This window comes from Brassica napus, chromosome C7 (genome assembly GCF_020379485.1).
Source record: "Brassica napus cultivar Da-Ae chromosome C7, Da-Ae, whole genome shotgun sequence".
NCBI classification, from domain to species: Eukaryota; Viridiplantae; Streptophyta; class Magnoliopsida; order Brassicales; family Brassicaceae; genus Brassica; species Brassica napus.
In genome coordinates this window covers 35,541,006-35,559,632 of record NC_063450.1, presented here as the reverse complement: position 1 = coordinate 35,559,632, position 18,627 = coordinate 35,541,006, and the positions used below count along the sequence as shown (strand labels likewise).

Here is an 18,627-nt window from a genome sequence, read left to right as displayed (position 1 = left end):
TCTCATGTATATTTTTTTTTATGTTTTGTAATTTACATGTAGAGTAAAATATATTATTTTATAATATAGATGTTTGAACATAATATTTTTTTATTTGTACATAATATTATATTAAAAAATTTATAACTTGATGCAATTTGATGTAATTATACTATTCATATATTAACCCATTGTTTTTTTTGTTAATTTATTTTAAAATGAAACAACATACTAAATTTTTTTTTTGCATTACCCATTATTAATATTGTACGAATATCAACTAAATTGACCATACTAAAAAGGTTATCTCCCTTTAATAAATGCGATTTAGTTAATATTGTAAAATATTAATAATGGTTAATATATGAATATCGATTTGGTTAGATAAGTTTCGGAATTGTAATTAATTAATTTAAATTGATTTTAAATGTAGTGGCATAATCTATAAATAAAAAGAAATACAAAAAAATATTTCGTTTATTGTAAATGCAATGGTAAATGTGTAAATAAAAGAAGTACTAAAAATATTGATATCCATGTTTTCAAACAATTATCGTTTATATTGTTATTCATGTTTTCAATTAGTACCAAAAGATACTTCAGTTTTAATAAAATAGATATTGTTTAGCCAAAAACACAATATTATCGTGGTACCAATGAGAGTATCCACCACCAAATATACTAACTACAAACAACATTTCAATATCCACCACCTATTCTGATTTTTTCTACCTTATTCTTAAGTTCTAAACCATATTTTTCGATTTAAGAATAGTTAATATAAAAAGGAAAAATTGTTTTTTAGAGCAAAAAAAATGATAACTATGTCCCTTTAAACCAATCTCATATACTTTATGTTCCATTAGGCTAGTTATTTTCAAAATGGCAATAATGCCCTTAAAAATGTAATTTTTAAATATAATAAATAATGGGTTCGATCAAGCGGGATCGATCGATCCGAAATTACAAGGTCGAACGGATCAATCGATCCTGATCATTATGCAGAACAAAAAAAACGTGGAACATATACTGATCGACCTGGTCTATTTCACTCGATCAGTGAAGGTCGATTTCATACAGATCGACCGATCTCGAATTTTAGACCGATCGATCATGTGCCCAGGTAAGTATCCAAATCGATTTTCTGGTTTTCTTCGGTTATATCCGGTTTGATTCCCACTTGATTTGAACCAACCAAACACGATTTCAACGGTTTAAACTCGATTTCTTTGGGATGAAACCCATAATTTCTCATCTCTTTCACGAACAAAGGGGAAGAAAATCAAAATCTTAAGTTCATAAACCCTAACTCACTCAATTTCCAAACACCACATGAAGCATAGATATGAAGAATGGTAGAAATAATGTAAAAAATTTGTGAAAATTTTATGAACAATCAATGAAATATAGAAAACAGCGTGAGAAGAAGGTTACCACGTTTTTTTTGTTTTTTTTTAAATCGATTTTTTCAAAATATGAAAGTGACTATTCGCAAATATTTTGTTTCCATATTTTTAGGAATTGATTTCTTATTCGTAAAATACATCTAATCTGTAGAAATCGGTTTCTACAGGTTTTTAGAACTATAGTAATGTGTAGATTTTGATTTCTACATGTTTTAGATTTACGGTAAATCTGTAGAAGTCGGTTTCCACGTGTTTTAGATTTATATTATTGTGTAGATTTCGATTTCTATAGATTTTAGATCGGTAGGTTAAGCGCAGAATGTGTATTCTAAACTTTTTTAGAATACTCGTATTTACGTAGATCACATATTCTAAACATTGTAGATTCAATGAAAAAAGTGGATTTTGTTTTCTACTTCGTAGAATGTCATTTCTACTTTATTTAGAACATAATTTGAAAATTATGATTTAAACATTTTTATAACTGAAAAAAATACCAATAAGTTCATATAGGTATTTTATCAAAAGTTACTATTTTTCTATTTTTTTTTGTTTGTAAAAATATTTATTAAATTTATTTTCAAAAATATTAAAGGGTATTATAGGCAAAAATGATATAAAATAAATATTAGTCTAAATAGACATGGTTATCATTTTTTTGCTCTTAAAAAAACAATTTTCCCATAAAAATTACTAGCATTTGAATGTTCCCCTTTTTTCCTGTAACGTACTCTTTCCACACAAAAAAAAAACTTCAGAAACACATTCACAGTTCACATGAGAATTATTAATAACCCGAAGACAATATATTTTTGGCACATAGCAAATGCACGAGATTTATACCTTTTCCAAACACTTTATAAACATTTAAAAGGCTAAAAAAAATGTACTATTTGATCAAAAAAATATTAATGTACTAGCATTTGAATGTTCCCCTTTTTTCCTGTAACGTACTCTTTCCACACAAAAAAAAAAAACTTCAGAAACACATTCACAGTTCACATGAGAATTATTAATAACCCGAAGACAATACATTTTTGGCACATAGCAAATGCACGAGATTTATATACCTTTTCCAAACACTTTATAAACATTTAAAAGGCTAAAAAAAATAATGTACTATTTGATCAAAAAAATATTAATGTACTATAAAATAGTGTGATTATCTGAGAAACTGATTTGAATCGTTTTCAAAACAGTGTTGTGTGGTTAATGAAGGTAAGAGAATTGCAAATTAGTACTAATAAGGAATCTAAACAACCTGTGTCAGTGTCACATTGTTTGACACAACCTGTGGACGGGACACATTGTTTGACAGAAGGTCTACCGATTGGCTCCACGCTGGATTCGCAGGCGAAAGAGGTGGTCAAATCCTCTGTGTTATCCTCCATTTGCTCCCACTACGATTCTATCCGTTGGATTCATTTGTATATGCGATTTAAATTGCATCTAACGTCCATCCAGGTTTGGTGTCCCATACAGCTGTAAAACGAAAACACCGCGATAAAAAAATAAATACAAAAGGAATATACCTTTCACGACTTTTAAATTAAACCCCAGACTTTACGTTCAATTTAATAATCTCCTTCTGCAACGTTAATAATATTTTTTTGTGAAAAAGTAATAATAATAATATTATTATTATTATCGCTGTTTGTTCTTCTTAATTAAATTTAAAGTTTTCTTTCGAGTGAGTAACAAATTAACAAGACCATAAACATAAAAATAAAAAGTGATCGTGAGGAGATTTTTTTTCTTCTGTGAGGAGCATAATATTACTACCATAAGAGCATATTGCAATTCTGTTTCAAATAAAAGCAATTTTAAGTTTCTAATTCGTACGTAAATACATGCATGCACATATTTATTTAGTAATTGACAGCATCCTTACTATAGAATATGGAAGTGGTGGATATTACTACCAAGTGCCTAGATGGTAATTGCTTGATTTTAGGCTTATGAATTGGATTAAAGATTTGAGAGAATTTTAAAAGAGACTAAATCCAAGGAAATCTAAGATTTAAGTAAATTTTGTATTACGAGTTTTAAGGTTAGTTGAAAAAAATCCAGGGTTTCTGAAAATATTCTCTTGATCTTGAAAATACAAATGATACAAATTTATTCATGAATATATTTTCAAATAATGATTTTTTATTCCAAACATTTTAGTTTTCTTAATTTTTAAAGTGCAATAATAAATATTTTTTTTTGTCTTTTTAATAAGTTTCAATATTATATATAAACTGGTACTTCGGTTCACTATATATTAACTAAAAATATATTTTAAAGCCCAACAAATACTATTTAATGGATTTTATTGACTAATTCAATAAACTTAGATTTCATATAATATTTTGTAAATGCTTGATACAATAATTAAGAGAGAATTTAAGAAAAAAAATAAAATTCTCATCCAATCATCCTTCTTTAGTGCTGAAAAACGGGTCAAACCCACTCCGTTTGATTCGTCTCACCACATGTCGAATCCTTTTTTATTCATAGCAAAAAAATAGTAAATCAGCACCGGCTCCGTTGAAATTTACAAGTATTTCAAATAGGTCACAGTAATTTTAAAATTTAAATAATATTTATTTTAATTATATTTTAGTTATTTATTTTGAAAATGATTCATCATCCTCGTGAAGAGTTATTTTTCCGCATGACATTTTCTATGAACCTCTTCGAACATGATTTATTGCTATTGATTCCGTTTATATAATTAAAATAATATAAACATTTTTATATATTTTGAAGAAAATTTCTTTTTCTTTTTTTTCAAAAAAAAAATTGCAGGTGAAAATACCCGCAATTCAAATTAGCCCGATCCACACCCGCTCCATAAAAAATAAGTTTGATCTACACGTATATCCGCGCGCAATTCAATTTTTTTTTTAATCAGTCGATATTCACCCATTCCACGGTGAGTCAAACGAGACGAAACTTGCATATATTGACTCAAATTCTCAACTCTAGTTATACTTTTTTAGCAAAAAAAAAAAACTCTAGTTATACTTCGCTGATACCACTTAAACTATGCTGATACCAGAATGGCAGAATTATAGTAGAATATCTTGAATAAATACCAGCACTATAACTAGTAGTGTTCTATAAAGTTATAAACTGTATATGAAACACTAAACCATTAATTGGTGAATGGTGAATGTGTAACATCCTGAGTTGTGATATGTGAAAATGCTTAAGAGAATTGATTTGGCTATCTATGTCACAAAAATTGACTTACCTTTTCCGGAACACATCATGAAAGAACTCCAGAGTTAAGCGTGCTTGAGCTGGAGTAGTGGAAGGATGGATGACCTATCGGGAAGTGATTCGCGATAGCGTGCGAGTGAGGCCAAAGCACGGGAAAAGGTCGGGTGGTGATTGCAGGGTTAGTAAACAATGATTTCGAACCTTGGAAAAATTAACGGACCGACCGTCGGACAGGATGGAGCCCACGGGCCGAGAAAGCGGGCGTGGGTGGCCCATTAGTTGTGGGCGGTCGGGCGTTACAGAATGATTCAGTTGCCAATAGTATAATATTACATATTTCTCAAATCATATAGTAAACATAATATTTAATTCTGTTTGCAAGTTAGTTATATGTTTTTTTTTTGTCAACTCTATGCAAGTTAGTTATATGTTGATAATAAAAAAACGATCTGAATACAAATACGAAACATAAAATATAAAAAATGTTGATATATATGGTTGTTACAAGTTTGATGCCAATCTTAAATATACTGGCAAAACATAACCGGTCTTGACCACAGAAATAAGCTCTCTCTCTCTTGTTCAATACATGCAATGGAAAGCTCTCTGGTTTAATATAGTTTAACCTTAACGTATAATGCTCAACCCAAAGCTTTTAAACACTCTTTTACTTACCTCTCGAATTATAAAAAAAAAAAAAAAACCCAACAAAGACAAAAATCTAATTAGTTTAATGTAAATGGTATAATACAACAGATTCTGCGAAATAAGCTGCTAGTTTTCCAGGAACTTGTAGTTCAAGTTGTCTGCATTGGATACGAAATGGGTTCGACCTTTTTTCCTCAATACGAGGTTAAAAGCGATTTAACGTAGGCTGTTCAGAGATTTTTTTAAGAAGCTGCTAAAGTAATATATAAATTATAAATAAATTACGTCGGTTATTCATATGGACCCAAACACGCGGTTTTAACGTAACTGTGGCAGAGCCATCTCGCCGAGTGACGTCATCATCACTCCTCGTGACTTTTTCCTTTTAATTTTTTTTGGGTCAAATTTCCTTTTAATTTTCTTTCCCTCGGAATTACCAACAAAGCATAAAAATGGTAGGAAGCCGGGAGCAAAACACAAGAACGACGCCGTTCACTCGCGCGTGGAGTCAAAGGTACGTGGTTCGGAATATAGGAGTCGCGTCAAAGATCCAGGCGGCGCTCATGCAACCACCCTCTTTGTTACAGTTTTAATCAACTGTAAGTTGTTTGTGACAAAAAAAAAAAAAAAATCAACTGTAAGTTGTAAAGAATAAATAATCAATAAATCCCTCACCTTAATCTAACTTTTTGCACTTTACCCCTCACCATTTTAATCACCTTCACTTTAATCCCCTTTATTACTTATGTATCACATTTATCCGTGAGTGTTTTCTTTCTTTCTTTTTTAAAAAAAGATGACATAAAGAACGTAGGGTTTAAGCTGAATCACCACATCCGAAATCAAAGATGAATGATGATACCCATTTTTTATATTAAAAAATATACGAGGATATTAAAATCATGTCACAATACAGCTTGGGGATAGAGCTTTTCAATAAAAACTATAGATTATAGTTTTATATTAATTGAAATAAAAGAAGGTGGGTTAGGTAGGTGTTGGTTGATTAATTAAGAAACTATAAGAGATGTCCAAAGCAAACCCAAACTTGCAAATAATACCAAAACTTAATATAGTTACAACTAACCCCAACATATTACATTTCATTATCTAGCAGATTACATTTCATTATCCAGCTTAATTTGTTCTTCCTTAAAACCTTATATGTGCATTATTTTGTGTCCCATTAATTTATTTTTGTTTGAGTTTTAGTCAAACTTGATCTATCAAGTTTATCATCTATATTTTCTCACCAGGTCAACTCTCTTGCTATGCCAATAATAATACATGACCTGATTATTTAATTCGCTGGGCGAAGAAGATTACGACAATTTTTAAGATAAGTAAATAAATATCATCAATGAACATATATTGAGAAAAAGCAAGTAACGTCCATTTCAAAACTAACGTTGCGTTTTCGTCAAAAGAAAAACTAACGTTCGTTAATTTCATACAAACGAACCATAAGATCACATATGCTTCCAAAAGAGGTTGTTTTTGACAGAGATGTGAGGTCTGAAATTCCAAAAATAGTTAGATACTTTCCTTTCATTTCTTAAGGAAAATGATCGGGATGTATCTACACATACAAATACAATTACAGAACTAGTTCGTGGATGGTCCACCACGTTAACATTTCATGGAAATAAAAAATTGACTTATCCACTTCATATATCAATAAAACATTTGGCGATAAGATAAATAGAATTAAAGAAAAGTTGCATAAACATAAGATGATGAATTAAGCTTGAATTGGATCAAAACTGGAACATCTAATTGTTGAAGAGAATAAACAAACTTGTGTATTCACCTTCTATAAAGACTGGTTTATAGAATCGACGTTTTTCTTTCTATAACGTGAGTGAATTTTACAATCAAATATACAAAACAGACGTGAATGTGTGTGCGTTACAGAGTGATGATATGATTAAACGACGTTATAAGCAAAAATGAAATGCAGAAATGAAGGAAACAAAAAAAGAATAGTAAAGGTAGGTCCAACAAATAAACAGCTAACTTTAGCTGGCAACAAGCTTCACTCTATACTTTATTTGTACTTATTAAGTATTATTCGTTTTACAGTTTTCTTGTAAATTTTTGGTGTCTCGGAGGCCGAGATGTCGTTCAAAACCTTCGAACTGACTTCTTCTTTTTTACAAACCTTAAAATTTTATTTATTTACCTCAAATAGAAAACCTTTTAAAACCATTCTCCCATTAGCAAGACAAGAATTACATGAATATTGTTTTTGCAGACTGAACTGAGAAGCATTCTTCACTGTTTTCTTTATGTTTTCCGGCACTAAACAAAACGGGTGTGTTGTTGAGTCGTGAGTGCAAAGGCATAGGCAATAATCAGGTAAAATCTGTAAAGTATAAGAAGTTCATAATGTATGCAAAGAAAATATGTATCGCCAATTTAAGCGTGGGCCAGGAAGAAGCCCACCACTTACTGGACCCACTCACTCACTCCACACAGACAAAATAATCTACAATTTTTTTACTCATCATTATTTCTGCCTTTGAATAGTTATTTTTACTATTCTTTTCCAAAGCAGTAAATACTACACATTATGGAGATTACTGGCTGGTGAAGATGCGAAGAATGTGGAAAAAGTTAACCATAAAGTGACAGTTTTGTAAATCTTTTAATTTTTAATTGGTGTACATTTGTTTTAAAGATAGAAACGAATAAAATCCCCCTTAATAGGAAATTAATCATTTGAGAATTCTAGTGATAATCTTTAAAATTTTCAGTTCAGTATTTGGGAATTTTTTTTTTAAAACAGATAAAACTGAAACGGAAATTTGGGCAACGAGAGAGATTTCAAAACAGTTAGCTAAACTTTAAAAAGTTAAGTAAAGGTTTTAATTTGGAATAAATATTTCGGCTAATCTAAGAGAACAAATAGGGAAGTTTCGAAATTTCTGAAGACTTGAAAATAAGGAAAATCGAGGTTTAAATATTTAATTAGACAATTTATTTAATACTTACTGTATTTCTTTTTATACTTGTCTGAATAAAACAAATGAATAAAAAATATTTTAAAAGAATTAGAGATGGAATGGGAAATGAAACAATTTCTTGAAATACCCCAAGGCTAAAATAAAAACAAAGCATCACTCAGGTCAGAGCAAGTTGGCAATGTACTCCAGAATAAAACCAAACAGACTTGTGACTTTTTTTACCTGATTACTTGACTTCATCCTCTTTTTGGCACTCACAAACAGTAATTTCTACTTTCTCCATCAATGAGATCCAATTTTGGATTACTTCATTTCCTTTTTAGCTAAAAGATATTTTAGATTCTCTCCCTTGGGGGGGGATCTTAACTAAAACGAAATCTGATTTATATTCGCATTTATCTAGAAAATCAGTGCCATATCCGATAATGCGATATCTAGAATATACCAATTTATAATAATAATAAGAACAATATCAGTGGAAAGGAGACTGAAGAGTTTGCATCGAATCTGAATTTTTCCTAGTAGTTGTGATTTGCGAATGATTCTCAGTGCAGTTGAAGAAAATGTTATGAGGATGCTTCCAAACTCTGTGCGGTCAAGTAGGTGCGAGTGTTGTCCCACAAGGCAAAGAGGGATAAAAGGCCCACATATCCGGCTAATTAAAAGCCCATGTAGATAGATATTCCCAGCCCCAGGCCCATATATGCTTTAAAATATTTCTTAAAAGAAAAGTAGGACCCACGCGGTGTGGAAGAGAAGGCCGAACTAGACCGGTAAGAGAAGTCAAAAAGTCAAACACGAAAACTGCGTTTAATCTAACGCGACGAAGAAGAAGAGGAGGAAGTTCTATCAACTCCCCTGTTTCTGTAAACCGTCCAGCAGAAACACGACAAACACCTCTATCGACGTTTTCCGACAAAAAGTTGCTAAATTTAATAAAGACAAAACGCGTCTTCACTCCCATTCCCATCCCTCTTCTTCTTCTTCTTCTGCAACTACTCTCAGCTTCTATTTTTGGTTCCGTTCCGCACTGCGCTTGTAAGCCTCGATATCTCCGTAGTGAAGAAGCGTAATCAAAATCTTCATTGTTCCGATGGTACTTGGATCGCTTTTCGCTCCTCTCAAGTTCTGGGGAAATACTCAGGTAAACCTTATCGACACTCTCCTCTCTGTTTGTCTTCTCTTTTCAAAAAAAAAAGAAAAGAAAATGTCAACTTGCTAAGTTAAGAAAAAAAAAAAAAAAAAAACTTGCTAAGTTAGGTTAAAGTCAACGAAAATCTAGTTAATGGAACAGTGTGCTTAGCACAGCGAATCAGACAGACAAAACTGGCTGGATGTATAGAGCAAGTCTTGTCGTGGTAATAACAAAGTAATAATGATAATATACTGAGAAACTGGGAGATTGGAGAATGAATCGCATTCCGTTATTAACAGAGACTTCAAACCCTAATCCTCAAGTAGTATTATACACAAATCCCTTTTTGATCCAATTATATTACAAAAGTCTGACTAACTTGATTGTGTGTTTTTGAACAGGAACAAGAGCCGCAGAGAGGGAGGATGCAGGAGATAGATCTCGGCATTCACACAATAAGAAGCCACGGAGGAGGTCTCGCCTCCAAACACAAACACGACTGGATCATACTCGTGATCCTGGTGGCCATCGAGATCGGCTTGCAACTCATCTCTCCTTTCTACAGATACGTCGGTAAAGACATGATGACAGATCTCAAGTACCCTTTCAACGACAACACCATCCCCGTTTGGTCCGTCCCAATCTACGCTGTTCTGCTTCCTATCATAATATTCGTCTGCTTCTACGTGAAACGAACATGTGTTTACGATCTGCACCACAGCATCATCGGCTTACTCTTCACCGTTTTGATAACTGGTATCATTACAGACTCGATTAAGCTAGCAACAGGACGTCCTCGTCCTAACTTCTACTGGCGTTGCTTCCCTGACGGGAAAGAGCTGTACGATGCTTTGGGCGGTGTGGTATGCCATGGTGAACCAGGAGAAGTCAAGGAAGGTCACAAAAGCTTCCCGAGTGGACACACGTCTTGGTCGTTCGCGGGACTTGGCTTCCTCTCGCTTTACTTGTCTGGTAAAATCAAGGCCTTTAACAGAGAAGGACACGTGGCTAAGCTCTGCATCGTGTTCGCTCCTCTCCTCGCGGCTTGCCTCGTGGGGATATCGCGTGTGGATGACTACTGGCACCACTGGCAAGACGTATTCGCTGGAGGTCTCATTGGTCTCTTTGTTGCTGCTTTCTGTTACCGTCAGTTTTATCCCAACCCTTACCATGAAGAAGGATGGGGTCCCTACGCTTATTTCGTAGCAGCCCAGGAACGGGGTTCGCAACAAAATGGTGATGCGATGAGGACAATGTCTCTCCAGGTGGAACCAACGTCTCTTGAAAACATGGAGTCTGGCACTTCCACTGCTCCAAGATGATTTAATTTTTTTTTCTTTTTGGGCGTGGTGAGTGTGTGTGTGGATGCTATAGTTTGCATGTGTGTGACTTCTACGTGTACTCTTTTACATTTTGTAAGTAAATCAACGTTTTTTGACTTGAGAATCTCGAGATTCTAGTTTAAACAGCTGTTTTGCTAAAAGAAACAAAGATGTCAAAGGTATAGTCTGGTACTTTGGTCGTATTAAGACACCTACCAATAAAATATTTTTCCCATTTTTAGTTTAAAGTTTAAACTAAAAAGAAAATGGGAAAAAAGGTTGGATCTTTTGAGGGGTATGCTATGTGTGTGTAACAGAATAAATATCTCATTCGATTCGTACATCTCAACAACCTTTGGAGGGAGGAGCAACTATGGGAGGATTCTCCGGTGATCAGTCTTTAACTCCCTCCATGGACTCCGGCCAAGCCCGCCTCAAGGAGCTCGGCTACAAGCAAGAGCTGAAGCGTGACCTCTCGTCTGTCTCTCCTCTATCCCTTCTCTTTTTTTTTAGTCTAGTGGTGAATTTTCTTTGCTAAAACATTTTGACTTTTCAGGGTCTTCTCCAATTTCGCCATCTCATTTTCCATCATATCTGTTCTCACGGGGATCACTACAACGTACAACACCGGTTTGAGATTCGGCGGCACGGTTACTCTGGTTTACGGATGGTTCGTGGCTGGAGTGTTCACTATGTGCGTGGGGTTGTCGATGGCTGAGATCTGCTCCTCGTACCCAACTTCCGGTGGTCTCTACTACTGGAGTGCTATGCTCGCTGGCCCTCGATGGGCTCCTCTTGCCTCTTGGTTGACCGGCTGGTGCATGAATCTTTGCTTCTCTTTCTCTTTCTCTTTCTCTCTCGATCATTAAGCAAGCGTCTCTCTAATTTCGTGTGTGTCGGTTTTTTTCAGGTTCAACATCGTTGGTCAGGTGTAGTATGACAATTCTGACCAAACTTTACTTTGTCTGACTAAAATACAAAGATTGTGTTGTGTGTTTGCAGTGGGCAGTTACTGCGAGCGTTGACTTCTCTCTGGCACAGCTGATTCAAGTGATCGTGCTTCTCTCCACCGGCGGTAAAAATGGCGGAGGATACCAAGGATCGGACTATGTAGTCATTGCTATCCATGGGGGGATCTTGTTCATACATGCACTTCTCAACAGCCTCCCCATCTCCGTCTTGTCTTTCATTGGACAGCTCGCTGCTCTCTGGAATCTACTTGGTACCTCTCATCTCTTTGTTTGTGTGTTTGAGTCTCAAAAAAGAATAAGTAACCAAGTAAATATCTCTTATGTAAGGGGTTCTGGTGCTTATGATCCTGATCCCTGTGGTTTCTACCGAGAGAGCCACAACTAAGTTTGTCTTCACTAACTTCAACACTGACAATGGACTCGGCATTACAAGCTACGCTTACATATTCGTTTTGGGACTCCTCATGAGCCAGTACACCATCACAGGATATGATGCATCTGCCCACATGGTGAGTGTGGGTTCTGTTTTTATGATTGTGTTAAGCTTTTCTTGATGGTGTAATGAGATAAAAATTGTTGTAGACTGAGGAGACAATTGACGCAGACAAGAATGGTCCAAGAGGAATAATAAGTGCAATTGGGATATCAATACTGTTTGGATGGGGTTATATATTGGGCATAAGCTATGCTGTCACAGACATACCTTACCTCCTGACTGAGACCAACAACTCTGGTGGGTACGCCATCGCTGAGATCTTCTACTTAGCTTTCAAGAGCAGGTTTGGGAGTGGTACAGGAGGAATCGTGTGCTTAGGCATTGTTGCTGTTGCTGTGTTTTTCTGTGGCATGAGCTCTGTCACCAGCAATTCTAGGTATGTATGTCTTTGTGTTTGGTTTGGGGACTTAGTGGATTTTGATCATATGTATATGGGATATGATCAGGATGGCGTATGCGTTTTCGAGAGATGGAGCAATGCCATTTTCTCCCTTATGGCACAAAGTGAACAGCAGAGAGGTTCCTGTTAACGCGGTTTGGCTCTCTGCTTCCATATCGTTCTGTATGGCCCTCACCGTAAGCCCTCTTCTCTCTTCCTCCTCTTTGTGTCTGTATGTGTGATGTGATGTGATGTGATATAAACTGGCAGTCACTGGGGAGTATAGTGGCGTTCCAAGCAATGGTGTCGATAGCAACCATTGGACTGTACATAGCATACGCATTACCGATCTTTTTGAGAGTGACGCTGTCACGCAAAACCTTTGTGGCTGGACCATTCAGCCTAGGGAGGTACGGAAACGTTGTCGGGTGGGTGGCAGTCATATGGGTTGCAACCATCTCCGTCCTCTTCTCACTTCCCGTGGCATATCCCATAACGGCGGAGACACTTAACTACACTCCAGTGGCAGTGGCTGGCTTGTTGGCCATAATCCTCTCGTACTGGCTTATAAGCGCCCGCCATTGGTTTACTGGTCCAGTTTCCAACATTCTTAGCTGAAACAACTTTATAGTATTTTGGGGTTGTTTCATGTTTGTTTTCTTATTTATTTATAGTAAAGGCATTCAAGATGTAATCTACCGTTTGATATATACAAACAAACAATCATCTTCTCCTTTTTTTTTTGAACGGCAAATTATCTTATATTCCTTGTGTTTTTACAAACAAACAACATCATCTCATATTCCTAAATTCCCATGGACGACCGGCTAAAATGAGCCTTGAACTAAAATGCTATCTGATATGTCCTCATTGTTAAAATAATAATTTTATTTACTTATTTTAATTTGAAATGGATAGTAAAGAATAATTTTCCCCAGCAAAATTTGAAATAATTACCTAAGTAAACCATATATTGGGTCAAATTATTGAACCATTTTCAAAAACCAACTCATTCGGTTATTTGATGGTAACCCAGGCATGGATTATTTGAGTTTAGACCCGACCGACTCGACCCATTCATATATTCGAAATCAAATTAAAATTTGGAACAATTTTTTTTCGAATGAAGAACACATGTCAAAAATTCAGATTTCTCAGCATTGTCATCCTTTTCTACTCGAACATAATCAATTTTTCGGAATCTTGTTAAGTTGTTACAAAGAACGTGGAATACTGTTAAGATATTTACGGTATAATATCTACAAAAATAACATATGAATATCCCTATATTCTATCATTTAATCACGAATGAACATTTTGGGTGACCACTGATTTTAGAAAATTGCGGATGAGCACAAAACATAGAGAGTTCCCATTAACGCGGTTTGTCTCTGCTTACATATCATTTTATATTAACAAATCACTAAACGAAATGTAATGATACGGAGCCAGGGTTAATCTGATGAAAGCAAATCGCCACAATTATATAAACTATTCACTAAGAGTATTAATGGTGATCAGAGAACAACGAGGAATAATGCATTCTCTAACGTTTCTAAAAAAAATCACCATACACAGGGAATAATAATTTCCTCTCATTCCTTTTCATTCTTTTTTTGTAGAGAATTAAAGAACAAAATTATTCTTTGTTAAAATTGATAAGGAACAATCATTCTTTTTCATTCCTGCTATTTTATTCCCGAACATTCTTTTTTTATTTGTTTCTCTTGTTTCCCGAACTGTCACCAGTCAGACCCTAATTAATATAACATAATTTGGCTCCAATGCATAGCTAAAACTTGCCTTAACACTTGAATTCTAATCAATCAACGCAGATCAAATTTGGATCCATAATCTAACTTTCTTTTTATATAACCCTAATTGATGTAAATTACTTGATGGTTTAGAAAAATCAATAAATGAAAATTATGAATTGATTCCAAAATTGATTCCAAAATTTTAAAAAATGCCTTGAGTTAGATGTTCTTTTCACGTTTTATAAAATAACGAAACCAAGATTTTGAATTGATTCAAAAAATCAATCAATTAATAATCAATCATCAAATCTGTTGGTCTAAAATTATATTTGTAGTCAATGAAAGTAAATTAAAAATCAATCAAAAACATAGTCAAAAAGTATGACTCCGAAAAAACAATATTATAAAAACAGTGACTCCAAAAAACAAACGAAATAAAAAAAGATTATAACGAAACATACTAAAACGGTTATTCCAAAACAATTTGATGGCATGCGTACGACAATTGTGGGTGGATTATGGCTGACCACTAATTCATATACGCCATAACTATACAATTAAGATTATTCTAATTATTAGTAACACATAATTAAAAGATAGTTTTACTCATTCGAAATTTTTCAACACAGTGATATATTTAGTCTTCCAGGTAAAGTGCTCTAATTATTAAACTTTTGATATTGATATAGATTAGTTTAGATATGTTGACGAAATATACTAAGGCGGTTATTCCAAAAACATACTAAAAAGGTTGATATAAAACTGTTGATATTAGATAATCGGTTTCATGGTGCGGATCTCTAATAAGTAAACCGGTTTTGTTATCTACTAATTAGGAAGCATATAATATATTATGTTAAGCTACAATTTAAAGAACAATGGTAATGTATATAATTAGTTTAGTAAGAAAATAATTTTTAATTATAGGGTGTGAGAATAGTTATGGTATTGCCACAAAAAAATGATATTTTGGTTAATGATACATGAAGATAAGGTTAGTTTTTAAGAATGCTCCTGGTTTAATACTAAGGGGATGAGAAACATAGTAAACTATTAAGATAATTTAGAATAACAATCATCATCTCATCTCATAGGCCTGGAAATCAACAAAATCAAAAACGCTAGAAGGAGGGGTTGAACCTCCGACCTTGTGGTTAACAGCCACACGCTCTAACCAACTGAGCTATTCCAGCTTCACGTTCAACGAATTCCGTTATTTCATATTTTACATCCTAACTAGTTGAAACTAATAATATGGACGTCAAACTACAAGATGGTTTTCTTTCTTATAGTCAAGAGAAATGTTAAATCAGCCTTATAGTCAACTTGCGCACTGTACCTACATTAGGCACAACAAGTCCACTACTTCCAAAATTCAAAACCTATACTCTCAACAACCAAAAGAAAAAAAACTACTGATCTGTTTTGAGGTTTGTTCAATTTATAGTCCCTGCAAATTACAAATTTCTACCGACTAACTTTAGATTGTTTCGCCTAAAGCTTTTCTTGTTTGTATTTCAAAACCCTTTTCAACTACTAGACTCTTCTACGCTTAACCAATTATATTTGGAAAAAAAAGGAAGAAAGAAGTAACTGTATGATATTGTGATTTCTTGTGTGGGAAAATATTATGTAGGATTCAACTTGCGCACTACATTACACACAAGTAGTCCACTATTCCAAAATTCAAAACCTCACGTTTTTGTAAGTAGAAAACAAATGGAGACACTTCCCATTTTGGTTTTTAAGTCGAGTAGTTGTGATTCAATAATTGACTTTTTGATGTGAAAATGAGATTAGTTGTAGAATTTGAGCTCAACAAAATGACTTGTTTGTTTGCAAACAGGGAGGCATGTGATTTGCCAATTCCCAAGTTTGTTTGTTTTCCTTATTATAATAATTGAATCTTCCGAGATCCGACTAACCAAAGAATAAAACGTTGTGTTTCAGTTTGGCTATTGTGTTGATTTGTGTGTTTGGTTAATATATATTTTAATTAGGATTAAGCTTGTGGTTGGGTTGGGCTTAGTCTAAGGTAAACTTTGGAATTAACTCCCAGAAGGAAGGCCCTATGGCATTGAACTTATGTGCAAAACTATAGACATGGCAAATGCTGTTGCTGATGTGTTTAAATCCAGGACTGATCGAGGTCATATCCAAATAATTTGAAATGCTCACAAATGCAAAGCTTTTAATTTTCCTAAATCTGAACAAGACACAAATCTTAACGCAAAAGACTAACAACACTTCTCATACTAAAGATTTACATCAACACACACACTCCGAAAATTTGAAAAACAAAAAGAATTCGAGATTCCTCAAAAAAAAAAAGAAACGAAAACATATATATAAAGAAGTGAATTTCGAAAAATCCCCTCTTTGAAGAAATAATCACACCCAAAAGAAAAGAGGAGAAAGCAACGAGATCAAAAAACGCCCAAACTCTTCTTCTCTCTTTCCTTTTTTTTTTTTTTTTATCATAAAAAAAAAAGAAACTCAACGAGAAGCAGTGGCTGCTGAGTGAAGAGAGCTCGGTCCACCTTCTCCATGTCCATGGCCAAGCAACGTAGATCTACAAAGCGGGCAATTGAAATTAAGATGCTGGAGCCAACCTTCCAAACAGTGTTTATGGAACACGTGTCTGCAATCCAGCTTCCTCACTTCTTCTCCGGTCTTAAGCGTAGACAAACACACGATGCAGTCCGAGGCGGCGTTACCAACGTAGCTGTAGGAGAAGAGTCTGTTGAGTTTGAGCTGGTCTGCGAGTACGGCGAGGTTCGCGAGTCCTGAAGTAACGGAGGCAGAAGCAGCAGCATCGTCGACGACAACGGAGAGGGCGGAGAAGCGGAGGAAGAAGGAGCGGACGTGTTTGAAGAGAGTGGCGAGGAGAGCGACGAGCATCAGAGGGATTGAATCGGAGGAGACGTCGGAGAGTTGACCTTGTAACCCCATCTTCTCCTTCTTCTTCTACAAGATGTGAGATTGTGTGCTGCTGCTGCTCAATCCGATTCAGTTTTAGGGATTTGCTATTTTATTTTTTCTCCAATCTGCTCTCCTCCTCTTTATATATGCAAGAAGATGAGAGAGAGAGAGGAACGACACACAGGCCACGTGTTGCGGGACCCTTCTCTTTGCTTTTATGTTAACCCTGTCAACATCAGTTCATTTTCTTCCATCTTCATACTATTCTTCACCCCCAATAATTTTATTTTATTACAAATGTGCCCAAAAGATTTGGTATTTTCATTTCCCCCCCCCCACTCTCCAAGGACCTCAACTTTTTCGGTTATATGAAATTAAAGAATGTCAAAAGCGGTTCATGGTTGAATCTCACACGGAAGATGATGATGACGCTATTCTCTAACCTTTAGCCTTTAGCTACTACTCTGTACTCCGAAAGACCAACCACATCAAGAGGCCTTCAATGATTGAGTTTTGGAACCAGAAACAAAAACTGAAAAAATGGTTGTATCTTTTTTTTATCAACAAAATGGTGGTATCTAATGTGTCACGGTTCTTATGTTACGTGGAATTTCATGGTAACACTCAAAATGTTTATTCTTATAAATCACATTAACTACACAATTTCAGTTCTAGACTAATCTCCCAAAACTATAAACTATACTATTATTAGTCTATTACTAAATACTTGTATGATGTGATTGAATATGCAAAATCAACAGAGCTTTATATGAGAAATTAAAACGCTTCGGATGATAATAAAGAGTACCATGTTTAAAAATTGTCGTCAAGATTCTTGATTACATTACATCTCTCTAATATCGACCACTTCTTAGAATTTCCCAACATGGAAATAGTTGTGATAGCGTCGACCTTCCTTGGATTATACACATTATTAATCTAAGCTAATTAGGTACTCTTTCACGTAAATAATTAATCCATCAACGTTATACTATAATGATTTACTGAAGTGTAGAACATTGAAGAAGAAGCCTTTTACGGAATATAAAATGGAAATGGGCGGTTCCCGATTATTCTTAATTAACAACTGACAGGGAACCAACTAATTAATTATCCCCTTCCCTTGTGGTTATTCTTTTTAATTATTACTAGAGCTCAGATTTATTCATTTGTGGACTCAACGAATGATTTAGCACGATCCTCGCCTCGCTTCCCGTCTCCCCCGTCACACATATATATTTGTTTCAATGCTCTGTATATGTCCAATTATACGTTCTGTTGATGCAAGAAAACTCAAGTATTCACTTCGTGCTACCTATGAATGAATGATATTAATTTTTTATTTCGTTAAACACTAATTCAATTAAAAAGACATGATTTAAAATATAGTTTTAAAAAATTAAGGGAGAGGTTTTAGGTGTCCCGCCGTCCAAAAA

At 34.5% G+C, this 18,627-nt stretch overlaps 3 protein-coding genes and 1 non-coding gene across 4 annotated transcripts; 2 read left to right on the top strand and 2 right to left on the bottom strand.

The window, feature by feature from the left end:
* Nucleotides 1–8,999: 8,999 nt before the first annotated feature.
* On the top strand, nucleotides 9,000–10,790 carry LOC106349443 (lipid phosphate phosphatase 1). The gene is made up of 2 exons (XM_013789407.3): nucleotides 9,000–9,353; nucleotides 9,746–10,790. The coding sequence occupies exons 1-2, from the start codon at nucleotides 9,303–9,305 to the stop codon at nucleotides 10,664–10,666; spliced, it is 972 nt and encodes a 323-aa protein (XP_013644861.2). The 5' UTR covers nucleotides 9,000–9,302; the 3' UTR covers nucleotides 10,667–10,790.
* Nucleotides 10,791–10,895: 105 nt separating this feature from the next.
* LOC106349442 (amino-acid permease BAT1) lies at nucleotides 10,896–13,248 on the top strand. The gene is made up of 8 exons (XM_013789406.3): nucleotides 10,896–11,143; nucleotides 11,223–11,483; nucleotides 11,577–11,595; nucleotides 11,669–11,888; nucleotides 11,965–12,146; nucleotides 12,220–12,509; nucleotides 12,580–12,709; nucleotides 12,783–13,248. The coding sequence occupies exons 1-8, from the start codon at nucleotides 11,040–11,042 to the stop codon at nucleotides 13,128–13,130; spliced, it is 1,554 nt and encodes a 517-aa protein (XP_013644860.2). The 5' UTR covers nucleotides 10,896–11,039; the 3' UTR covers nucleotides 13,131–13,248.
* Nucleotides 13,249–15,388: 2,140 nt separating this feature from the next.
* TRNAN-GUU lies at nucleotides 15,389–15,462 on the bottom strand. Its single transcript has one exon. It is a non-coding gene; the product is annotated as a tRNA-Asn (tRNA).
* Nucleotides 15,463–16,440: 978 nt separating this feature from the next.
* On the bottom strand, nucleotides 16,441–17,322 carry LOC106349441 (E3 ubiquitin-protein ligase RHA2B). The gene has a single exon (XM_013789405.3). It carries the CDS (start codon nucleotides 17,219–17,221, stop codon nucleotides 16,766–16,768), a length of 456 nt encoding a protein of 151 aa, XP_013644859.1. The 5' UTR covers nucleotides 17,222–17,322; the 3' UTR covers nucleotides 16,441–16,765.
* Nucleotides 17,323–18,627: the final 1,305 nt, after the last annotated feature.